The 25,425-nt window shown below is 46.7% G+C and overlaps 1 protein-coding gene across 2 annotated transcripts in view; it reads left to right on the forward strand.

The window, feature by feature from the left end:
- Positions 1 to 25,425, forward strand: part of SLC13A1 (solute carrier family 13 member 1) — a 309,760-nt gene that overhangs the window by 93,497 nt on the left and 190,838 nt on the right. For both annotated transcript variants that reach the window (XM_086966833.1, XM_086966838.1), the window contains one exon: positions 1,093 to 1,221. In XM_086966833.1, the coding sequence (XP_086822959.1) occupies positions 1,093 to 1,221 (129 nt within the window). The remainder of the gene's footprint in view (positions 1 to 1,092; positions 1,222 to 25,425) is intronic.

Below are 25,425 nucleotides of genomic sequence, written 5' to 3' on the forward strand. Positions count from 1 at the left end.
CGCTATGAGAAAGCAGAAGAACACCATATCTTAGTAGATATAATGCATTTCTGCTCTCTCCCTTTCACGCAACGCAGCACAAGTTGCGTAAAAGGTAGACCCATTAAAAACAACTAGAATGGAGAATTTTTTGAAGTAAGAACAGTTGTAACAACCCCTATTTTAAGTAATATTTACTTTTTCTCCAAGTTAAATATTTGCTATATTTTTCATGAAACCTATTTTATTTTGTTTATTTAAAATTAAAACATATCTCACAAACGCATACATGTTAGTCATGTAGGCTGTTGTCTACTGGGAAATTGTATGTTGCATAACCCGCTGTTTTATGCTACGAGTTGGCTTTTAGTGAAGTACAAGGACAGTCTATTGATACAATGAAAGGTGATTGATAAAGGCATGTAATATTCCAAATGTAAAAACGTCATGTACAATTTGCTTAATTTGTGGGTCAACAATGAATGTGGATGAGAATGAAGGATGTGAGACTCATTCAAATAAATGTAACACCAAAAGGCGAAGCATCTTCTAATAAGTAGATTGCTACACATCAACAGTGCTTTTCATGAAAGAGCAGTTGATAGGCATATTACTCTATCTAGGCTTCATGAACTGTGTAATTAAAAAAATCACACATATCCTGATCACCAAGGCATTATAATGTTGGACAGAAGCAGTGCTTAATTTGAGCTGGTGCTTTCCTGTGCATTTAACTGTCAAAGCTGATGCTTGAAAAAGTCTGCCACAAGGTGGCGCTGTATAGCTAATTTCGAGATGATCAGAACAACAGGTATTTATTAATTCAACATACATTAAAATTACAATTATCTGCCACGCGAGCCATTCTTATAGCTTTGGGGGCCTGTAATAGTCTGAATTATCACACTTGTAGGAGTGTGATGGTTACTATTTGTGTTATTCCATTAATTGGCAGCATGGCAGGGGCAATATTTGGTGCAAGCTGCAGTGGCCGCCTGATGAGAGCCCTGGCACTTATGTTTTTACAAATAAGCACTTGTCAGAAGTCCTTGAATGCCTCTGTACTTGATGTCTCTTTAACAAAATCTTAGCATGTCCTCCTTTCCCCTACAGGAAGCAGAATGTGCGTATGTATTGTTTGTGGTCGCCATCTTCTGGCTGTCGGAAGCACTACCCATCGCAGTCACTTCTTTCATACCGGCTTTGATGTTCCCAATGTTTGGAATCATGAAATCCAAAGAGGTGAGCAATATGTCTACTTTTACAAATGGTGAATTTTGTAAACTGTGTTATGCAGAGGCGCCACTCTACTTGTGGTGGGAAAATCAGCTAATGTTTAGGAGCAGACATACACAAAGGAGACCTGCCCTCCCCTCCAAGAACGTAGTACAAAATCCTGAAACGTAGATATTGCTCTTGAAGTCCTGCGTCCTGCTGCTTCCCAGGTACCAAAGCATATGAAAGTCAGCTGGAAAAATCCTGACTTGCCATCTTTCGCATTACTGTGGTCTTTAACAGCCTTGTTGAGAGCATGAGTAGGTCACAGGTGAAATATCCTACATCCTTAGATACAACCCATGGCACACAGGGCACTGTTCATGTACTTCTGGAAACGATTCCAGCCTTGCCACAGACTTATGTCACAATACCGAGGTCAAACGTTTAGACCAGGGTTCTCCAAAGCGACCCTGAAGGGCCGGATCCATGCCAGATTTTTAGCATATACCCATTTAGATAAATGTAGTTGTTTTAAAAATCTGGCATGGATCCGTCCCTTCAGGACCGGCTTTGAAGAACTCTGGTTTAGACTATATCGAACTTGCACTACATTGTGATATGAGCATACCATTACCATTGTGAAATCCAACCCTACTAACCTTAGGAAATAAGTGTAAATACGATTAGTAACTATATAGTTACCGTCCAATAAAGTTGGTGTAGTGGATATGATATTACTGCCATATGAAATATCACATGTAAGATAGTAACCTTCCCCGCTTACCCCTGTGTTAGTCAAGTATGGAGGTGATGCAACACAACACAACACCATCACTGAGAGCAGTCCATGCACATTGAGTTGCATCAATGGCCCCAGCAGGTCCAGGCAGTCACCAGAGCTCTGTGTATAACAGTTGCTGCTTGGTGTAAGGACCACGTAAGCATTGTACAGTCTCCTGTGAGGCCCCTCTCTGGCCATTGAGCACTACACTACTATCTGCATCTCAGACCCTCTGGCCTCTTCACGGTAAAACCTCTGACCATTTATCTAACCCTTGATGACATCTTACTTAACTCTCCATTTCCTCCATGTCACCCTGGTGTCCTTCACAATAATGTGCACCCACTTCCTCTTCCTACTCAAGCTTTGACTTTATCTAATGAACCTGAATACATAATTGCTAACATTAATCCCATGAGGCTGCTACTATATTCCATTTTCTCAATATGCAGTTTCATTATCTATTGTAGTTCTACCCCTGTCTAGACTCCAGTCAGTTCTGTTTTTACCCCTTTGTTCCCATGGATAGTCAGAATGTCAATACAAATTTCAAATTGATAAAAAGCCCCCCCCCCAAAAAAAAATTAAATGATTGTTTGCTATTTCCTTCTGTACCTCCTTTTACTCTTTCTATAACTGAACATTCCACCACCTGCTCTCTCTTCTACTCGCTCTCATAACCACTGCTCCTCCAGTGCCCCAATGGACATGCCTTCCTCCAAAGCATCACTCATTATCTGATTCCTATAGTAAGCCTTTAGGCCCTTGCTTAGGCTTACATGAGACGTTCTGTAGACCCACATTCCATTGTCCTCTTAAGTTTCATGCTGAGTTTGGAAAAACGCTCACTGAACTCTTCTCTCTTCCATCTTCAGCAGGCCCTTCAGTTTCTATTATCTCTAGTAAAGGGCAGGGAGATTGGATGGTGTGCTACTTGGATGGTGCGTTAGTGGGGCTTGGGGTGCGTGGTCTGTCAGATTAGGAAAGGAATGTGACTCTTTTTTCTAAAACTAATTTTATTGATTTTGGAATACGAACATGGCCCCTGAAGGGCGACATGCAAAGAACACCAACATAGGCAAATACCTGCGCAGTTAGACCACACACCCCACTTGCACCTGAGCAACAGGATACACAACAATTCCAGGAACAATATTACGTGTCCCACACCCTCCCAATCCCATTTTATCCCATAAACGTCCTCATTTCATCATTCACTGCTTGTCGCATAGCGCACACTGGTTCAAACTCAATGCCCCAGTAATCCGCCGATACCTGCCATATCTTGAGATGTTTTTATAGGCAGCCTCAAGCCTTGTACACTACCACCTCCAAACCCATAAAGTAATACATTCTTTTTTTTCCACACTGCCAAGGAAGAGGGGCCATGGCCTTGCACTCTCTCGCTAATTCTTGTTTTGCCATAGTAAGAAATATTAGAGGCAACTTGTATCTGTTACCACCCAGTGTGTCATTGATATGGAGGAGGGTAGGTTTTGGGTCCATTGGAACTGAACAGACCACAAACCTGCCCAGGCAAGATGTCGCCCTGTGCCAGGAAATGTCTAATTCAGGGCAACCATACACCATGTGTAGGAATGTCCCATCTGCTGCATTGTCGGGGAGGCAGTCACCCCATACACCGTAGTCAGTAGTGTGAAAGATAGACCTTATGGAGTAGGCCTGGGAGGTGAACTCCGCTCCGTTCATGGAGTTTTTTGCACTCCACGCTCTGCAGACCTCGCAGAGTCACGTGAATGCAGTTTTTCCCCTCTTGCGCTCGCCAACGGTAAATTGGTGAGCACTAGCGAGGAAAATCCAACTCTAGACTGCTTCCCAGCAAGATTTCCCAACGTGTGGGGTTGTGTTTGGTCGCTACTGCACACGTTGAGAAACCTTCCTTTCACGTTGATCAAGCTGCCACTCTAGTAGAACTACTCGTGCGGCAGAAAGAAGCTGCGACCTTTTGCGCTTTGCGCGGTGCAATTTGTGCTGATTTTACCGAATGTATGACGTTACAAAGCATACATTTACAACGCATGCCTTTACAACGCAGTTTTTACACTGCAACATCCCTTACAACACATACATTTACATCACATACCATTACAATGAATTGTTTAAAACTACATTTACAGCGCGTTCCATTACATAGCATTATACCTTTACAAAGCATATCATTACAATGCATACCATTACATTGCATTTATGGTAAGTGTTGGATAGTGTAGGGGTAAAAATTACTATTCTGACTCCAGGGGGTGCAACAGTAGGGTAAGTATTGGATAGTGTAGGGGTAAAACTTATTATTCTAACTCCAGAGGGTGCAACAGTAGGGTAAGTGTTGGATGGTGTAGGGGTAGAATGCGTTGTAAGGGTATGCATTGTAATGACATGCAATGTAATGCCGCATTGTAGTGACATGCATTGTAGTGTCATGCGTTGTAGTGACATGCAATGTAAAGGCTGCGTTGCAGTGACATGCGTTGTAAAGGATGTTGCAATGTAATGACTGTGTTATAAATGTAGTGCGATGTGATGACTGCGTTGTAAAGGTTGTTTCCCGATTTTACCACGTGGGACAAACACCTGGTGCTAAAAATCAGACCGAACGGCGCAAAGTAACACACTCCAATCCTCTCGGATCTCCGTGTAGTTGGGCAGTTTTTTTTTGTCGCTTCGTGGAGTTCAGTGTGGTAGAACTCCGCCCAGGCCTACCATGGAGGTATCTAAGCTAGATCAGCCTATGTCAAGCCATAATGGTCAATGATCTAGGAGCCCCCAAGACCCCTGTCCAATCTTTGTTCTCTAGATCCCCCAGGTCCGCCTTCCCAGCTATCTGGTAGCGGAGAATGTGTCAGGTTGATTAGAGATGAGCGTTTGGTATATCTTCGCAAACCTATGGTCTCTCAGGTCTCCAAGAAGAAGTTTATCTACCAATGGATTAAATTCAGTGAGGACAGACAGGGCCACAATGTACGGGGTGAGTGCATGATGGAGTAGGAAGTAACTATGGAAATGATTGCAGTGGAGCTGGTAATCCGCCTGTAGACTCTGAAAGGACTTAAGAACCATTCCGCTCATGACTTGAACCTGGACAGGAATCTCTGACAGGTCCCATTTCCGAAATCCCCCCAGCACAGCCACCTGCAATAACATGTGGCCCCACCAGAGGGGTGTTGGCTCTGTCATTTGACCCCCACCACCCCATCTGTTGGAGGGTATATCTCGATTAGTTAAGAACCATTCTTGCAGCCAGTGAAAGACCAACACAGCCACCCTTGTCATATAAAGATGAGAGGGGTGTCACCCATCTCCTACTTCTCAGACACAAAGGCAGGGTCGTCCTGGAGTTCATACCACTCGTCATTGATGATTAGCCAATGCAATGCATGATAGTATGATTCAATATCCAGCACAGTGATACCCCCACAGTAAGTGGATTTAAAGCATTTACTAAGAGCAAAGTGGGGGGTACCACCCTCCCAGAGGAAGACACTGAGAACAGAATTTAGCTTTCCGAACCATTGCTGTGGAATATCGCACAGGAAATTCTGCAACTGATACAAAATCCGGGACAATGACAGCAAGTTTAAAAATACTGGCCTATGGAGGAGCTACGACACCAACCAAGATGGTCGCATAGGCGCCCGGCTCCGCCGACCTCCGTTTCCAGCCGGATAATCCTTCAACTTATTCTGAAATCACGCCCAACCTCCAGGGAGATGAAGCCTTGCTGAATCGTTTGGTTCAATTCCCAGACTTTTGTCTCCAGAATTGACGGAGTTATGTCGTCTTCTGGATCCTGGCCTAACGCAGCTTGTAAGCCGGGCCCTCGAGTTTGAGCCCAGCCGGGACGTAGTTGAACAACATCGGCCGTGTGACTTCGACAGGGTCCGGTCTCAGCAGTGGAAGTCTCCAGATCTGATTTTGATGGCAATTGATGTGGTTTCCTTTATGTCGTCAGACAATTGACCTGATCGTCTGTGGAGGTTATGGGACTCCTGGCCCGGGGACCCGGTTTGATATCGTCGGGGTCCGCCGGGGTGGGGCCCTCGACTCCTGTCCAGGGCCTCTTTGTCTACAGGACGCCCTCAGTTGTGACCCACTCAACTCTGTCATGGCTCCCCCGGGAGGACCGTGCTCCTCTGGGTCCACCACTATGCTTGCGATCGGACGAGCGGAGGTGGACCTGATGAATAAAGAGCCGACATTGCGGACCGTGCTGGCCGCCGTCATGGAGCTACAAGCTCATATTGAATCTCGACTCGATAATATGCTTGCCGATGGGCCGGACGTGGACTGTTTGGGACCGGGCTCTGATCTTCCACTACGTCTACCAATAGCGACGCTTCCTGTGAGGTCTGGGAGGGCCAGTGGTGATCGCCCAGGGCAAAATGATCTGGTGCAGCCCTTGTGCTGTGTACCGACAGAAAGTAGCGAACTTGGTTCCCCGGAGAGTTGGTCGCACCCGCCATTGTTGTCCCCTGGGGTGGTTCCGTTTGGCCTCTTTATCCTGGAGTTTCCCGTCGGAGCCGACAAGGTTGCTACAACATCTCTGCCTTCCCCGTCTGCTTTGCCGCTTCCGCAGAGGAAACATCGCTTGGACAGGGTGCCGATGATAGGGGGCCTGTGGATGATCGTCGTTGGTAACGACTTTGTTTTTCTGGCTCTCTGTGTACTATCCTCTTCGGCACTCCTCTCGTGACCTGGATCTACAATGACTGCGGTGCTGCTGCCGGATGGTCTTTGCGTGCAAGATCGGAAGGGCCAAGGATGAGACTGCTTCGATGGGTTTGACTTTGGGGCCTTGGCGGACATGGGACTTGGATCTAGTATTAGACTAAGGTCGGGCGGGGATTAGTGATTCCCCAGCATTTCCACTGTCATATCTCCTGTTATTATCTGTGCTATTCGCAGGGGTGGTTGGTGTCCGGCTGGGGAGAAGGAGACCTGGTGCGTCTACGCTTTCTCCTCCTCCACTTTTTCCTACTTTTAGGGTTTTAGTTATTCGGGGTGACAGGCACGCTGCTAGGGGGGTTAGGCCATAGCCAACTGCAGGGGTGCAGGGTGGACTATCCTCTTCGGCACTCCTCTCGTGACCTGGATCTACAATGACTGCGGTGCTGCTGCCGGATGGTCTTTGCGTGCAAGATCGGAAGGGCCAAGGATGAGACTGCTTCGATGGGTTTGACTTTGGGGCCTTGGCGGACATGGGACTTGGATCTAGTATTAGACTAAGGTCGGGCGGGGATTAGTGATTCCCCAGCATTTCCACTGTCATATCTCCTGTTATTATCTGTGCTATTCGCAGGGGTGGTTGGTGTCCGGCTGGGGAGAAGGAGACCTGGTGCGTCTACGCTTTCTCCTCCTCCACTTTTTCCTACTTTAGGGTTTTAGTTATTCGGGGCGACAGGCACGCTGCTAGGGGGTTAGGCCGTAGCCAACTGCAGGGGTGCAGGGTGGGGGTTAGGAGGGGGGGGTTTGTTTTGCCTTTCTTTTGTTTCTATGGCCTTTTTCTTCCTTTCCTTTTCTTCCTTTTCTTAGTATAGTTGGCAAAATGTTCTAATTGTATTGTGTATCCGTACGGGTGTTCTTGCTTTTTTCATTATCCTGATCTTTGGGTGGGCGGGCTCTGAGGACTGGCGCTTGATGTAGACTGTGTATTGTATGGTCTTATATCCTGGTTAGTATGATTTAATGCCTGTGTCTCAATTATAGCTGTTCCTGATCTGTATATCCTGTTGCTCTGTCAAGCCACCGTATTAGTATTTTGATTGTGTGCCACCCGATACGTTTATTTAGTTAAATTAAAAATAAAACCTTTATCTTATTCTGTGATCTCATTCTGCATTTAATACGAACTTTATCCTGAATCGCTGCCGAACCTCAGGGATGTCGGCTGAATAGCTGTGGCATATCGTAGCATACTTGCTCCTATTTTTGATTAGCGGCCGGCCCCTGTGGTTGTAGGCCCATGCTTGTAAGGTTATTGAAATGAACAATAAAGGTTTTCAAAAAAAAAAAAAAAAAATACTGGCCTACCGGTCAGGGACAGAGGCAAGACAGACAGCACCTAAACATCCTCTCTCAAGCAACAAGTACTAGCTCCAGATTACATATCCATGCCAATGCCGCTTTGGAAACACAAAGACACCCAGATATCTAATACCTCCTAAGGCGATCCGTAATCCAGTTGCCCAACCCAAATCCTGTGGGCAGCTTTTTGCCGAGAACAATGTGGATTTAGACACATAATGCAAAGGCCTGAGCTTTTGCCAAAAATACGCATAATCTGCAGGAGGCGGGGTCCCGAGTATTTATGGAGGAAGAGAACATCATCAGCATATAATGCTATTCTATCGGCAACCCACTCCCGCCACGCACCTGTGCATCCATCCTCACCCACACTGCCAGAGGTTCCATGGCAAGAGCAGACAGGGGGCATCCCTGCCTTATCTCCCACTGAATTCGGAATGTGTCTGATCTTGCACCAGCCACCTGCACCGTCGTTGTCATGCCAGTATACAGCAGTTTGAGGCAGGAAAAAAATCTAGGGCCGAAATACAGGTGATGAAGGAGTATAAACTAGTACTACCAGTTCATGGAAGTGAACGCCTTGTCAATATCCACAAGAAGGACCACCGCAGGTCCCTCCAATTTGTTATCCAGTGCCAAAGTGTTATGTAAACCTAGTCTGGTGGGGATTTAAGAGGTTGCAAATTTGCTGCACCTGCCTATTGGCCAGCGTTTTTGCTAGAATCTTCACCTCCAAGTTTAAAATGTAAATCAGGAAATATGAGGAGTGTCCATCTACCAGCCAGCCAGGCTTATGGTCCACCACAATCTCTGCATGTCACCAGTCCCGTGGTGGGGAAGCAATGTCAGCAGTGGATTGAACCACCCCCAGCATGTATTCTTGGAGTTTAGGTATGTAGGTTTTGAAGAATTCATTAGGAAGCCCATTAGGCCCTGCCAGGGCCGACAAACGTTCCTCCCACGTGAGCGCACCCTAAAATAAGTCACAGTCCACCAATGTGAGAGTCCTAAGGTGAATTGCATTCAAGTCAAGTCAGACTTTATTTCAGTTATCAGGACACACCCCTGGCATACCCCTCTCCCTATGTTGAAACATTCTGTCTGTCCTCGCTCCTAAAGGGACAAACCTAACTGAGGTCGCAAGATCATAATGTATGCCTCTCAAAAACTGCACCAAGTCACTTACAACGCCCATATCAGTCAAAGTCTCCCAAAGTTTAGACCTCACCACGCTGTCGAAGGCTCTTGAGAGGTCCTTGAAGGTTAGGTGGATGAAGTCCTACTTTGCAATGGTATATTCATTGATCAGCAGGTGCAGATTAAGACATTGCTCCAATGTGCCTAGACCCTCATGGAACCCATACTGCATCTCCGACAGTTAAGCCCTGTTAGATTTGGGGGTCTCTAGTTGGCAGAGGTAGGTACCTTTGACAAATAGAGACCCTTGTGTCTAGTCAGGGCAAGGGGGTACACTCCTAAAGTAACCCCTGCTCACCCCCTTGGTGGTTCAGCACAAGCAGGCAGGCTTATCTCAGAGGCAGAGTGTAAAGCATTTGTAATCAATACAGTAATCAAGTGACAACACTATGAATGGACACAACACAAGTTGTATATTTAAAAATAAGTATTTTTATATAGACTTATCACAAGACCATAAAGGACAAAAATCCACAACACTGTATCAAAAATAATGTTCTATGTAGGAATACTTCAAAATCAAAGATTGTACGAGTCGGTAGCTCCGTCCGGCTACTACGATGTTAAAAACAACAGAGTCTATCAAACCTAACTGACCGCGTTGATACGGGTCAGCACAAGCGTGAACAGACTCAGTCACAGTACCTTTTACTTGTTTTGGCAGGCACAGGGGTGCGAGCCGGATGTGGCAACCGTCGTAGTTGCGTCTACAAGATGAAAGCGGTGCATCGAGCAGTGTCCTCTCGATGCGGTGCGGGCAGCGGCTCCGTGATGTCGTCGGGGTGGCGTCGGTAAGGCCAAGGCGTGCAGTGCAGGGCAAAATGGTGCTCGATGCGGTGCTATTCAGGTCCCAGGTGCATCCCCTCCCACCCATCTACATGCAGATCTCTATATTCAGCCCTGTGCTGACTCACCCTGTCTCCTGGAATCCCCCAGCCCCTGTCACTCAAACTCCAGACATGGAATACACAACCTAGCAGAGGCAGGCTTGGATGGTTAGACAAGAAAATACCTACTTTCTAAATGTGGTATTTTCAAACACAGAATGTTAAAACCAACTTCACTAAAAGATGTATTTTATCATTCTGAGTTCAGGCATACTAGATTTATCAGAGAGAGTGGGCGGTATGACTCTGGGTTCAATGGATCCTTATCTGGCTTGAGGAGAGTTATTATCATGGCCTCCCTTAATGTAGGCGGCAATGTACCTGTCTCCATGGCCTCCATATATACCTGATGTAGTCTAGGGGCTTCTATGTCTGTGTATTCTCTGTAAAAAAAGCGGCTGTTAGCCCATCTGGGCCCTAGGCTTTGTCAGCCGGCATGCTAGCGATCACTTCCTTTACATCCTCTATTGTAACTGGCTGGTCCATATATTTCCTGGCACCGTCATTGAACCACGCCAATGCAATAGTATCCAAATATTCCACAACATCCTTATCACTGGGGTTTGTGCGTGATGTGTACAGCCTTTTATAGTATTCCGCCATCGTGTAGAGTATGGTTTGCGGTTCTCTCACCACATCTCCATCTGCCCCTGTTAGTTCCGTGATGTATTCTGCTCCATGCTGTACTCGCAGTAGCGATGCCAACGTCTTGCCAACTCTATCACCCTCCCCATATCTCCGAGCCTGGGCATATTTATTAAGATATTTCACTTCTCTTTCCGCTTCTTCTTGAAATGCTGTTAGTTTGCTCTGATCTCGGACTGGGTCAAAGGGGACGGACTTTCCCTATTGCTTCTTTCTAAACTGGCAATCTCCCTCTCCAGATTGCCCAGTGTGTTTCTAATGGACCTTAATACCCCGGTCTTGAGCCCCATACAGCTGCCTCATGTCACCACCTTAAACACCTCCCACAGGACACCTGGTGAGTCCACCGTACCCTCATTTAATTCAAAATACTCAGTCAATTTCTCTCTCAGTTCTTCTCTGAACACTTGGTCTAGCAATGCTCTCGACGGAAACCTCCAGCTGAAAGGCTGTACATATTGCGGTGGTATTTCTAACTGTACTCGCACAGGCGCATGATTGGAAAATGACCTTGGCAAGTGATCCGCTGCTGACACTCTTGCATGCTTATCCCTGGACAACAACCAATAGTCAATCCTTGACCAAGCATTTCTGTGCGCGGTCACACATGTACCCTCACGTTCGTCTGGGTGCAAGGCCCTCCAAGTATCCACCAAGCATTCCCCAGTAACTAAATCTTTCAATAGTGCTGCTGCATTAGGATGGTGTTCGCGTGACGCTCCCTGTATATCAGACGTAGGGGATAGGACCACATTGAAATCGCCCCCCCACATCAGTGCAACCTGTCCACAGGACTGTACCTTCTGGGGCCATATACATTTACAATCAGGACAGGAGTTGTGAATAGCGTTCCCAGCAACAGAATATATCTACCTTCCTTATCTATAATGGATGTGTGCGTTTTCCATTGTAACCCCCTTCGTATAAGGACGGCCACCCCTCTGGCATAATTGGAGAAAGGTGCCTCTACTATCTCACCCCAGCGATTATGTTTGAGCATACCAGTGTTGACAGAGCCCAAGTGGGTTTCCTGCAATAGACAGATATCCACCTCGCGACGTATCAGATAGGAGTGTATCAACCTCGCCTTACGTCGGTCATTCAGACCTCTGATGTTCCAGGATACACAGTTTATTGTCCTATTAGGGACCCCCATTCCGAAACAGACCTAGCTGCAATCAGCCTCCCCACTGCAGTCCTTCGGAAGGACAGTTCAGGGCAACACGAGTGAACTGTAGTGCAGAGCCAGCGTATCATCAAGGCACAACAGGCAATGAAAACATGCAAGCAGAAGAGATCCCCCCACCCGTTCCAACCCCCCAAACCTGTGGACCATACCCCTTCCAAACCCCAACCTTCCAGCCCTCCCCACCCATACCAACCCCCCAATCAGGTTGTGAGAAGCCCTCCCTGAGTGCCCTCATCAGAACTACCAACAAGGACATGTTCAAAAACATGGGACTCATCCCTTGGGGCGTGTTGAGTGACCGCATTCCACCCATGTACTTGCGACAGGGTGGCCGAGCTAACCATGCCACGCATACCCCTCAAGTCCTCAGTTGCAATCGTGGCCATTGAGCAAAATTTAGTGGGTTTTTCAAGTACAGTTTGTAAGTGGACACTTCCCTGACCAACATTTCAACCAATGCCCAGACTATGAGCCATCGCCACTCAACCTTAGCCCACAGAGCATCGTGAAACAATCATCTTACCACACCATAAAAGATTGGACTCTTCATTCAATGTCACTCAGTCTATCGTCTGGATTTTCTTCTTCCGGGGCTTTCTGATTACGGTGTTCTTTTGCCTGCTGTTTAGCATATGCAAGTGCTGCGCCGGCGTCGACGAAGAAAGTTGTCCTGCCAGGGCCCTGAACACGCAACTTGGCCGGGTATATTAAGGCGTATTTTGTGCCAATCTGCTGGAAGATTTTTTTAGCTGGAATAAATTCCCTGCAAAGTGAAGTCCGGGAATAGCGCAATGTTGTTGCTATTGTACTGTATTGACCCCCTCTCCCTGGCAAGGCGCAGGATGATGTTGCGGTCCTTGTAGTTGAGCACTCGTGCCAGGATGGGTCTAGTTGGGGCACCTGGCTTTGGCCTAGGACCCAGTGTTCTGTGAGCCCTTTCGATAAGGAACATAGATGACAAGTCCGAGCCAAACAGCTCCTTGAACATAGTTTCCACATATTGCGCCATGTTTTGAATGTCCGTGGACTCCGCAATGCCTGTAATGCGTATATTGTTACGTCTAAATCTTGCCTCAAAATCCTCGTTCTTTTGTTGGATCAGGGCCAGGACTTTATCCATACCTCTTACCTTCCTTTCAATTTCGGTGTGTCCTTCTTCCGTTTCTGTCATACGCGTATCCAGCACACTGACCCTCCCTTCCTGCTTATCCATTCGTTGTGTGATCCTGTCCATACGATCAGCGAGGGTGTCCATTTTGGCATCTATACCCTGCAGGCCCGCTTTCAATTCTTGAAACATGGCTTTCACATCGTCTGCTGGCAGATGGCCCTGAGCGCTATCCTCCTCTGGTTCCCGCTCCGGCGTACCCACCTCTTGCTGCTTATTTGTCTTTTTATCGAACGTTAGCTTTGGCTGTCTGGTCTCCGGTTTACCCATTGCGACGTTCGCTAGGTACTCCTCCACCCAGAATGAGGTCATGCAGCGCGGTGTCCACCCACAGCGAAATCCTCAGCTTATATCGGTCAAAGTGGCTGCCACCTACAGATTCTCCTGCATGTACAGTTAATGCAGAGTTATTCTCACTTTATGGCCCTGGCTGACTGGGCTGTGAGCATATATTAGAAGGCAGAGCGAGGCGAGCACAGAACATTGTAAATGACCATTTGCGACATTCCTGGCAATATCCCAGCATTTCAGGAGGGAGCAGGGACCCCTAACCTCGTGGAAGCTTCACTCCGTGTGTATGTTGAATTCTCTGCACCGCCCGGTCTGACACACGGATGTGGTGGCTCTCAGTAGAGTTGGTGTCAGAGATGGTTATATACCAGGTGCGGCCCCTACTACAGAGTGGGCTTGTATAGTCAGTATCTGGACACATCTGCTAATGGGATGCTAGACACATCGTGAGTCTTTGCGTGGCTCCATTACTCACAGAGTGCTAAAATACCTTCTTTCGGGCAGTTGGCAGTAACAACGCGATCACGAGAAGACTGCGTATTCTATTCGCCACCGAAGACTCCGGGTCGGACAATCTCTACAGCATACCCAAATCCGGGAGACACATATATGGTTTGCATGGAGCGTTGCGAGCGGCCAAATCTTCTCTCTGCACCTCCTGTCTTGTCCCAGTCAGGCGGTGATCGCAGTTATTTAAAATGGCGGCCTCACTTCATGGGTGTCATCTCTTGCGCACTTTCTATTAGCAGCGCAGTACATGAGCGAGCCTGTATCGCAATTTAAATCCTGGGCCAGAGTTCTGCAGGAGTATCTCCTATTGCTCCGAGGCCCCTGTGTATGATGCCGCATAGTCACTTTTGCATTTAGACACAGACTGCCCCCCGTTCACCGTGTCCCCTCGGCGTTTCCTAGTGTACAACTACGCAGTCAGCAGACACTCGCCTCCGCTACATGGAAGAGCCCAGCCAGGGCTCCCCCGACATCCACTTGCTGCGCTGCATGGGTGCTGCCTCCACTCTTGGCCCCCGCTGCACCGCCCAGTAAGCGTCCGAACCGCCATTCACTCCTTCATCGCCAGAGCTGCTACCACAGGTCCCGGCTCCAGCCGTCAGCACAGGCCGCGCCACCGGTCGGGGACCACAGCCGTCACCACTCCTCCGGATGTCTCAGATCGGGTCCAATTTCCACCACGGACGAAGGGGACGTGTCCACTCATATCCCCACAGTGTGCGAGGACAGGGTGCAGCGTGTGGGACACGGATAATTGCCGGATATTCAGCTCGGCCGGCGGAGCTGCAGACTCAAGCAGCCTTCCGCGCTGGGGCCAAGCCACGCCCCCCGAATTCAGGCATACTAAACTCAAATTTCTACCTAGTTCCCTGAGTCAGTTAGGATTACAAGATGTAATAATCAAACTGCCCATTCTGGCCTATGGGGAACAGGTAGCCTGGCAATAGTGAAAAACGAAAATGGCTGTAATTCACTGTTAGGACATGCCACACACATCAGGGCCTGTCCTACCTTTTACTTACAATGAACCCTGCCCTGGGCCTACCATAGTGGTGACAAATATGCAGAAAAGGGAAGGTTTAGGAACTGGCAAGTGGGTGCACTTACCCAGTCAGCATGGCAGTACCAGAGTGCACACAGGCTCTGTAATGGCAGACCTGAGACACATTTTACAAGGCTGCTTCTGTGGGTGGCACAACCAGTGCTGCAAGCCCACCAGCAGCATTTGGTTTACAAGCACTGGGCACACTCAGTGCACTGTACTAGGGTCTGACAAGTAAACCAAAAATGCCAAAGATGGAGTCACTAATCCATATATCAATTTATAATAGGGAGAGCATATGCACTTTAGCACTGATCAGCAGTGGTAAAGTGCCCAAAGTCATAAAACCAACAAAAACAGGTCAGATAAAATACAGGAGGAAGGCAAAAAGTTCAGGGATGACCCTGCAAAAAGGGCCAAGTCCAACAAAGCCACACTCCAACACCACCCTGCCAGTGTAACTGCAGAATCCAGCAAGGATATCGGCCGGTAGCACTCTGGGGATTGAGGGTTGACCTTTTTGAATGGATGTATGACGTTACCACGCATACCATTACCACGCATACCGTTACAACGCGGTATTTACAACGCATACCACTACAACGCATAGCGCTTTGAGGTGCTGGATAGTGGTAAGTATAATTTTATATTCCAACTCCAGTCCCCGTGGATACTAGGGAAGGTGTTGGATATAAAATTAAACTTATTCCCTATCCTAGAGCGCCCCCAGCGCAATGCGTTGTAATGGTATGCGTTGTAATGCCTGCGTTGTAAGTGTAGTGCATGGTAAAAAATGCGTGGTAACAGTTGTACACCTTTTTGGAATATTGGGGCAATGACAGCCGTACACCATGATTTGGGATGTCCCATCTCGTAGATTACATTAAAGCAGTTGCATAACAAGGGGGCCCATAGGTCCGGTGTGTATTTGTACAGGTCCATAGGAACCCGTCTGGGCCAGGAGCCTTCTTTGATTGACTTTTATTGATTGCTTTCCTCACTTTATCTAAAGTGAATGCCAAGGTTAAGGGGAATGCCACCTCCTCCTCAATGGGAGAGGTGGCCCTCGTAGACCCATAGACAGCTTTAAAGCGATTAAGCGAGGCTTCCTGACTGATGGCGGTAATTACAGAATAAGGATATGTACCCATAGGTTTAATATGTCCAGTGGCAGCTCAAAAGGCTCTCATGCCCTTCAACCTGCAGGACATAACCAGCTTACTCCAGGAGTCAGTCTGTAGTTCTTTATGTCTTGCCCTTTAGGTGCCCTTGTAGTCCACTCTGCATTGGTGTACCCGTTGTGCCTTCCTGGGTATTTCCTTTAGGGCCTCATGGATTTGCATTGAGGCCTTTCTGCAGGATTGGTCAAATCAATTGTGCTTGTCCTGCCTTGGTCAACTCGGTATCATCAGCAAGCTACTTCTCACTGAGCCCACCTCCACAAATTGCGAGGGCACGGTCTTGGGGCTCTCAGACAGGTTAAGGCAATCAACAACCAGCGGAATGTGGATGGCAGAAACTTTGCCTAAGTATGCAATCATGTCAACAGTTCTTCATGCCAGGTGCAATCCCTGTAACTTAACTGTTAACGGCAGGGGGGTTAAAATCTTGGCACCTTCCCTCCCTCTGATTATGTGTAGGCCAAAGCTTAACGGGTTGTCATCACTGTGTGGGCTTTCATTAATGGCAGCTCTGGATACCCTAACTCACAGGTTGTGGCTGACAAAAATGTAGTCTATAACATAGGAGCATTACCCCAAAGGTAGCTTTGGCAATATGAAAAGGGTCACCGAGTTTGATTATATTAAGAAGATGGAACCTTTCACTGAATTGGAAAAGAGCCTGACTCCCCCTTTTCCCTGTGGTGTTTGTCTCTCCCGATGCTAAGGCAACCAAACATAGTTTGCTCATTTTCTACCTTGGTTGGACATAATTTAACATTCAGACCCCACCTAACAAGATTTGAAAGCCTTTACTTTAAAAAACAGACTGTGCATCAAGACGGTGGATAAAATCAGATAACACATTTAGATTGGCGATATGATCTGTTTGAAAATACTCATTGTAAAAGTTAATTAGAACAACACAAGAGCTTTTGACCATATAGATAAAAGCACTTGAAAAAGACAGCTGTCAGAGAGGATAGGGGTAATCCTACAGTCTAGGGTGACTTTAACCCATGTATTTAGCCCGCCCTGGCCCTGGTGGGGGCGAAGCACACAGTGGGGATGATGTAAGAATGATAATCATCCAGACTAAGATCTTCAATGGCCAATGTCTCCTGCAAAAATACAATGTCATGCTTGTGTTTGCAGTGCCCCCCAATCCCCACAGCCTATTTTGCCAGCAAGGCCGGCAATATTCCAAAGCCAAATATTCACATCATGGGCCTGATCCCCAGATGTAGTTGCATTTATCTTATTTGGTTGCGTGAGTGTCTCTTTACACCTAGGGTTAATAATATTTAGGCAAGATTCCAGTGTGTTGGGTGGATGGGTCCAGACCTCTGCTAATTTCCAGAGTTTTAGAAGGATTTTCCACATTGCAGGGTCTGAGTAAATCGTTTTCAGGCACGTCACCTAAAGGGGAAAAACAATTATGAATGGGAATGACCAAGGAAGTTAGTTGAGGTGCGGTAAGACGTCGGGTGTGAGCCAGTTCTCTGTAAAAAAAAAAAGTGGCAGGCTCTCGATCTTGCCACTTTTGAGGCGGCCTTGCTCGAAGGTCCTCCAGTTTTATAAACAAGCTCGTAGTCTAGAATCTGTTGCTCTAAACAAGCACAGGAGGAAAGTGTTGTTACACTGATGTAATCGCCCGTAATTTACAGAGTTTCACATTACACTTGTTCTCAAAAATTCTCAAAATTATGTTATTATGTCACATCAGGTAACTGCATACCTTTCACTGCAAGCATGTAGCATGAGCACACAGGAAACACTTGAATGAGAGGCTGCTGTGTATGAGGCTTGCACTTTTTTGCACAATTGTTTAGCACAAAATGTGTCCCTGCATCTAAAATGTATGAAAGGACACATTTCTAAATAAAATATAATGCAAATTGTCAGTTTCTCCTTTCACCTTATTAGTCATAACTGTGCTTACATTTTCTAAAACTTTGCATATTTACGCAAAAGCAGATTACACACATTTCACACATCTCCATTCTAAACATTTTTACCCGCAGCTGAAAGCACTTGAGTGGCAATCTCTGTATGTTCACGGTGCTACCCAATGGAACTCCGTCCCACATCATCTAAGACTTGAACAATACTTTCTGAGATTTCCAAAGGGAGTGTCGAATAAACTCTTCCACGCTGCCTTCAAGGCTGCCAAGGACCAATTTTCCTAAATGCTAACTGCTTCATAAAATTACCCACCATCACTTTTATTGGTGAGACACCTAAGTGGCTGATTTCCATTTATCAAGATGGTAATATATTTCACTTTAGAGCATTCATAATGATGGTTCATTCACTTGCTTCCCCCAGCAACCCAAGAGTGGCCAAAGTGGTGGGGGGCCCCGGGAATGGTCCTGAGATAGAAGGTGTAGTCACTGCTTCTGAGGAGATCAAAGTAGGACTCTTTAGATTCCTGGAGTGGGTTAGTAGTGGACTCTGAGATGTCAGGATAGGGTAGGGGACTGCCTGAGAACAGTGAATGATTCTGTTTTACCTGCACTGTTGGTGGCTGGGTGCATACCCAGTTGGATATCCAATCAGGAAGAGGCAGACCCCAGATGTAGGGCAGAGGCCCTGTAGCTGGAGGGTGTGCAGGAGGCTGTGCCCTAAGCAACCCCCTGCCTTGTGCACTGTTGTCGTACCAGCCTTGGGTGTGACTCTGAGGCCCCTCGAAGTCCTGGCTTGCCAAACTTTGGTATGGCTGGTGGATGCAGCCCCCAGGGTGGTGTGATGGTGCAGAAGGTGGGATGTCCTGCAGTAGTAGTACCAGCTGACCAGGTGAGCCCTTCAGTTGGGGAAGTGATTCATTCTTGGATCGTGGTGACCACCTCTGTCTGGTGGGTTGCTTTGAGCTATCCAACGAGCAGATGACAGGGCCTTTACCCGGCACAGTTATGGTGGGAATATTTTAGGTCTACCAGTGGGAGGATGCTCGTGGTGAGGGTGTGAAAAAGGTGAGTCCACCTCCAGTGGTAGTACTATTCCTATCTAAAGTCTGGGATCATATTTGCCACTTCTTGCTGAGAGGTAAACAACCTTTACAACAAAACTTTTACAAGGCACTACCATTACAACGCAACTTTTACAACGCAAGCCATTACAACGCATTGCGCTGGGGGGCGCTCTAGGATAGGGAATAGGTTTAATTTACTATCCAACACCTTCCCTACTATCCACGGGGACTGGAGTTGGAATAGTAAATTGAACTATTCACTATCCAGTGCCCCAAAGCACTATGCGTTGTAAAGGCATGCGTTGTAAAAACCGCGTTGTAAAGGCATGAGTGGTAAAAGCATGCGTTGTAACGTCATACATCCTTCAAGTGTACCAGTCTTAAAGTGGTGCCCTAAGACCTGGCAAGGAGTCAGCAGGTGGGGCAGACCTCCGTCGAGTGGATTAAAGGAGGCAGTGTAATTCTCAAGACCTGTTGAACCTTTCACAAGCTGATCTTTATGGTCCCTGATTGGTCTTTGTGTTAACTTAACAGCAGGTAGGCTGGGAAGTAGCTTTAAAGGGGGGCTGGGTCAACCATGTCACTCTCAGTGCCCCACAGCACTTCCTGTTGACCTGATGCGGCTGTAGGGAGTCCACAGGTAAGGGGTTCTTGCTGAGGGAACTACCTGGCGTAACTCTTGACTGGGAGCACTCCTTGGTTGGGCTGGAGTCCTCTTAAGGGACACAGTCATCCTGAGAGGGTGTGGAGGCAGCCTAGACCCCAGAGTAAGTACTGCGGGTGAGTTTCAGCGGCCCGCTAAAGGATCTTTGTCTGAATCTTTAGGGTGTAGTGACCCGGTTGAGTGAGGGTACTGAGCTGTGTATTCTCCAGGGGGAGCAATGAGTGACCTGTGAGACAGGTCCCAGACATGTCTGTTGTGTTGGTATCAGTCCTGAGACACTGAACCCTTGCCAGGAATGGTGTGGTGGACACAGCATTGCGTGGCCCAGGGCAAAGGTGGGCCTCGACCTGCTCAGATTATGTAGGTGGTTGGTGTCGTGGATGCTGCTGACCTAGACCTAGAAGGACTCTTAGTGCAGTCTGGATTCCCTGTAGGGAAAGTTGGCCACATAGTTGAGTTAGGTTGGTGGTCTTATCATAGAAAGGCCAGTGGAAGGTGGCAGTGGTAGTGGACAACTGGAGAATGGTGTGTTTGGTCAGAATCCATTCCCACTTGTTACCACTGACTGGGTAAGAGTACCCATGAGCAATGACTATCCCTCCCCCTAGATTCAGCTGATGGTGGCATGTGTTGCAAGATAGGTTCCACCCATTTAATACGGACAGATTGTTTCCTTTTTGGATCATCCAGTTTTGGACTTATTTTACTGTGGGTTAATCTCACTAATTGTGTCTCAACTTCGGTAATCACATGGCAAATGGACTGCCATGTTTACTGCGAGTGTCTGTATTTTAGGATAAGGCTTCTGCAAAAGATCTAGGATAAGTGGCACTTGGCAAGTTACACACAAATACACGTGCACACACGTGTACACACATTGTCAGGCTGCATGTGTGTGAACTTTCCATTGTGCACAGCCCAGTGACAGTGCACAGATAGCCTGGCGTAGAGAACTCTAGAGGGTTTGATATTGTCTAGGTCAGGCCTTATAATGTTAGTCGGCACATATTGGTAAAATTCGTGTGATTTACTGTTTTGTCTGCATGACTCTTTATTATATACTTGGGGGAAACCTGCCGTAGGGTGCAGTTTCTCTTCCCTTAGGCCTAAAAAGTACAGTGAGATATGAAACTTGGGTGGAAAAGGTGTACCCATGTCATATTTGCAGGTCCAAAGACAATACATGTTCATCTTATGGATCTCCAAAATTGTCATATTTTTCTGGCTCAGCTCAGGATAGAGCCAAGGCATTTTGTAACCCTGCTGGGCCAAGTTAATTCCATTTCTCCCCATTGGAAGAACCAAAGGCTGCCTCACACAAAAGGACAAGTTAACAGTGCTTCCCTCAGTCCCTGAGGAGGAAGGAGTTGGGATGACAATCTGCATCTATTAATTGCCAGTTACACTGTACCAGGGCTGGGGACAGCCCAGGCCCACTGAACAAAGGAGGAAGCCCTGACAACTGCAGTAAACACAGGAGGGGAATCCTGTTTGAAGTTTTGGTGGGAAAGGCGCTGGCAGTGACGTCAGCGAGGGGTAGGGCCGAGACCCAAAGAGCAGGTGTGACCAGTGGCTCTTGGATGACACCATCTTGAACTGTCCCAGCATGCTGTGTAGTGATGTGGCACCCTATGATTGGAATGGGGGGCCTAAATTCTAGAACCTCCAACCCCTTATAAAAGCTCTTGCACAAGGGAGAGACAGTGCTATTGGTGCTAAGGTATTTTCAAATTGCCTTATGTATATATTTGTAAATTAATGCATAGTATTTAGTAGCGTGTGTGTAAAATACATATGCCTTTCCGTTTCCTAACGAAAAAGCACTGACTGAACAATCATTTATGCAGTGTGATTACAGAGTGCCAGTGGTGATAACTAGCCCACACAACACTCCATGCGATGAACAAATCAATGGCTGCAGTGGGGTGCTTGGTTCCCAGTAAGGAAAAATTGTTGGCATATTTATTGTGCAGCCCTCACATCCTGCACGATGAAATAACTCAGTTTCCTACAACCATCTCCTGGGATGTTGGACCAGGTCCTCCTTACTCTTTGCACCACAGGGACCCACCTCCAACGAGGGGAGGCCTAAGAGGTGGGCTGGCTTCAATTTGTCTGTGACATGTAATTGCTTCACTTCCATCTCAAAAGTCAGGCCAAGAGGGTGGGTATATCTCTATCTGATATTGTCACCTTTCAGCTTCCTGGTGATTGACCTGAAGTATAGTCTGTATGGAGAGTAGCTTGAGATAATCATTGATAGACAATACAAGTATATTCTAGTAAGTAGATCTCACCTTTGATGTGTGCCATCGTCATTACTGCTTTGTCTCTGTGTAACAGTGGAACTTAGTTCATATATCCCTTGGTTTCAGCATTGGCAGGGATTAATTAAGACCCGTCCATTGAACCCTGTTAAGTCACACTTCCTGTTGTCTGCCTCCCTGCAGGGAGGAGAGCATTCCAACCAGGAATGTTTCTAGCTTGAGCCCTCAATGTCTTCTCTCAGCCCTTGAATTCGCAGGTTTTCTCAGTGGAAAAGGCTCTCAAGATTTTTGATTTTAGTGAGCGCATCTTGTAACATCTGAGCCATGATCACCCTACCGTGGAAATCATTTGCACGACCTCCACAGAATCCATCTTGGCTTAAACATCTACCAACGTATGTCTCACCAAGTCTACATCAGATCAAATTTCGCTCTCTCTGTAGCACCCAATGTTAGGCAGGGGCACACCACTCTTTCTTCTCACATACCAGCCCACCTCAACCACAGCTATTCTCTGCTGTCTCTTCACTGCCATAGAGCTGCTTCCCAGAGCACACTGCGCTACAGGACCAGCTTGTTCGGTGCAGGAGCCACATCCTTTAATTAGTAAGAGATAATTTAGAGTCAGGCCTGGAGCATTAGCGGAGCACATCTTGCTAATCCACCATCTTGGCCATACCTGCCCAGCTGGTCTAGAGATTTCAATAGACTTTGAATTGTATCCCTTCTCAGACACTAGTGACTGGACATAAGGTCCATACTGAATTTACCACAAGAACATTCATGAGTACCATTGTCATCCATAAGTTGGATTTAATTCTTGTTTGAGTAATTTGACTATCCGCTTGGAGTGCATTTGTATTGTGCTTCTACAGAACAATACCTACTCAGGGTATTGCTCAGTTATGACAAATCTAATAAGATATCTCATTGTCCCCTTCCAATGAGGCATCCTGGGAAGCGTGCTATCTTTTCTTCCTTGTGGAAGGGATAGCTCTTCTGAATTAATGATCTATTGGTGAATATGTGGCTGTGGGATGAGGATGGATCTTTAGAGGCTCTGTGACTGAGGCAGGACCTGTAGGTAAGGTGACACTGCAAGCAATACCACTTTCACAATGGTGAATACTAGTTCATTTGCTGGGAAAGCAATTCCAAGGGCTTCGACCGTGCCTATTATTTTCAATAGTCCTACATTGGAGGTTAAGAGACACTGGTTCTTCTTAATTAAATGTAGCAAAGCACTGTGCATCTATGCTCTCTAGATGCATGATACAGTAGCTTATTACAGAAAGAGGAAGCTTAGACAGGGAAAGCTGCCTGTCTCTGACATCATGTTTGGTTCTGGAAAGTGTGATTCCCTAGTACTGAGTGGTCAGGACTATGTCCGCACTATCCCTTTGAGAGAGTATGGGCCTCTAGGCACCCCTTACATGTCTCTCTTATGGAAAAAGACTACCCGAGGGTACTGGCTTTGAACATTTGCATGTGGAGAAGGGAAAGAGACCCTGCTACAGACACTGTCAGGCATCAATGTACATAGCCCAAGTAGCAGGGGCGGCTCTAGGCTCATGGTGGCCCTGGGCAGGCAGCGTAGGTAGGGGGCCCCGGAAGAGGGGGTCTGGGCGGGGCGCGGAGGCCATTGAAGAGGGGGGAGGGGGGGGTCAGGGTGTTTGGAAGTGGAACAGAGCTGGGGGCCTCCAAATCCCTGCCAGGAGCCGCCACGCAAATATGTATCCATCCGCAGAGGATTATTATATTAAGGATATATATTGGCATGGTGGCCCCTGGGGTTTGGTGGCCCTGTGCAGGTGCACAGCTTGCACATGCCTAAGGCCGGCCCTGCAAGTAGTGTGGCATTGGGCCATTGCTGTTTGACAATCTTCTCTGCAGATCTCTCACCTGTGTGCGACCAGAGATGTGAAACAAAGGCAAGAGAGCCACTTGTCTGTGTTTGCCATTGCAATAGTATGTTCCTTCAAAATTTCACCTGTTGCAAGGCTGGAGACATTCACCCAGCAATTAGATTTCCAGGATATTTTATTTTATTGCTGGTATCATTTAAAGTGCAAACCTACCCAACAAAGGCACTGAAACCCTGCTTGTGGCGACAAGAAAAGTAGCCCAATCTGTAGGTATTTAGAGAACCGGTTAAATTTACCATTAGATTTCACGACAATAAGAAATATGTCATATACTTAAGAGAAACATGGTCACATATCAAAGGAAAATAATGAAGGAAATAGGCTGTTTAGCCCTTAAAACGTTTCGCACTATTCAGAATAAACCTTTTATGTGAAGATAAGAAGTAATAAATAAAAAAGAAACAGCTGGGGCGTAGATGCTATGTTTTGCATAAGTGGGTGGGCCTTAGTGAAACATATGCATCATCACTTCTCGGCCTATCATAAAGGCCTTGGATGAATTAATAGTCTTTAAGCTTTTACAATTGTGAAAGGAAATTGGATTAGCTGTTGTTTGCCACTGTTTTAATTCTACTGAAGAAGCTGGAGGGACAGGCAGATTCCAGTTACTCTGATATATTAATTTTAAAAAGGGTACCATGGCGGCTTTCAAATTCCATGGATTTCTTTCGCCTGCGAAAGCATTTTGGAGATGGAAGAACGGCTGCTCTGGTGTCCTTAATATGAATAGGACATCATTACTGATTTCAGTTGCCCTAGACCCCCAACCCCCAATGCATTTGTAAGATGAAAAACTTGAGACCAGTTGTTCCGGTGTTCTCTTTGCAGTTAGGACACGGGCGGAATTGCCCACATGAGGGTGACTTTATGGGTTTACGAGAATCCGCCCTGGTGCAAACTTCAGGAAGGAAAGGGAAAGCTCTGGGGAGTGGGGGGGGGGGAGGGCATATAGGGGTCAATTAAACGCTCCTGGGCATTGGACAAGATGGTAAAAATGGAGGTGGAAAATCAGTTTTCTTGGACATAGCATCTTCAGTAGACTTTGAAAAATGAAATAATTTCAAAACAAAGTGATTAATGAGTTTTGTACTCCCACAGACCAATACAATATATGTCAGCCAACATGTTTAAAATATAAAACAAAAAAAGGAAACACTCTCAATTGTAATAAACTACGACACTATGGCAATTCAGATTTAATCTTTTTTAACTCTTTCCCTGTGATCATGAATACAAAGAGAGATTACATAAAATGTTTTTTTAAGTTTATTTTTATTTTTATTGCCTGGTAGTTTTTCAAAATATTTTTTACTACCAGGGAGCATTGAAGCTCATAATAACCAGGGAACTGTAATACTCATCAAAGCCAGGAGCTATTGAGGCTCCTTACTGCCTTGAGTCATTGATGAGCATTACTGAGTGGAGCTGATATTTATGCTTGTTAGTGTCTGAGGCCACTGATGTTGATTATTGCCTAGGACCATGGATGGTC

The sequence above is a fragment of the Lissotriton vulgaris genome, chromosome 1_1 (assembly GCF_964263255.1).
Source record: "Lissotriton vulgaris chromosome 1_1, aLisVul1.2, whole genome shotgun sequence".
Classification (NCBI taxonomy): domain Eukaryota; kingdom Metazoa; phylum Chordata; class Amphibia; order Caudata; family Salamandridae; genus Lissotriton; species Lissotriton vulgaris.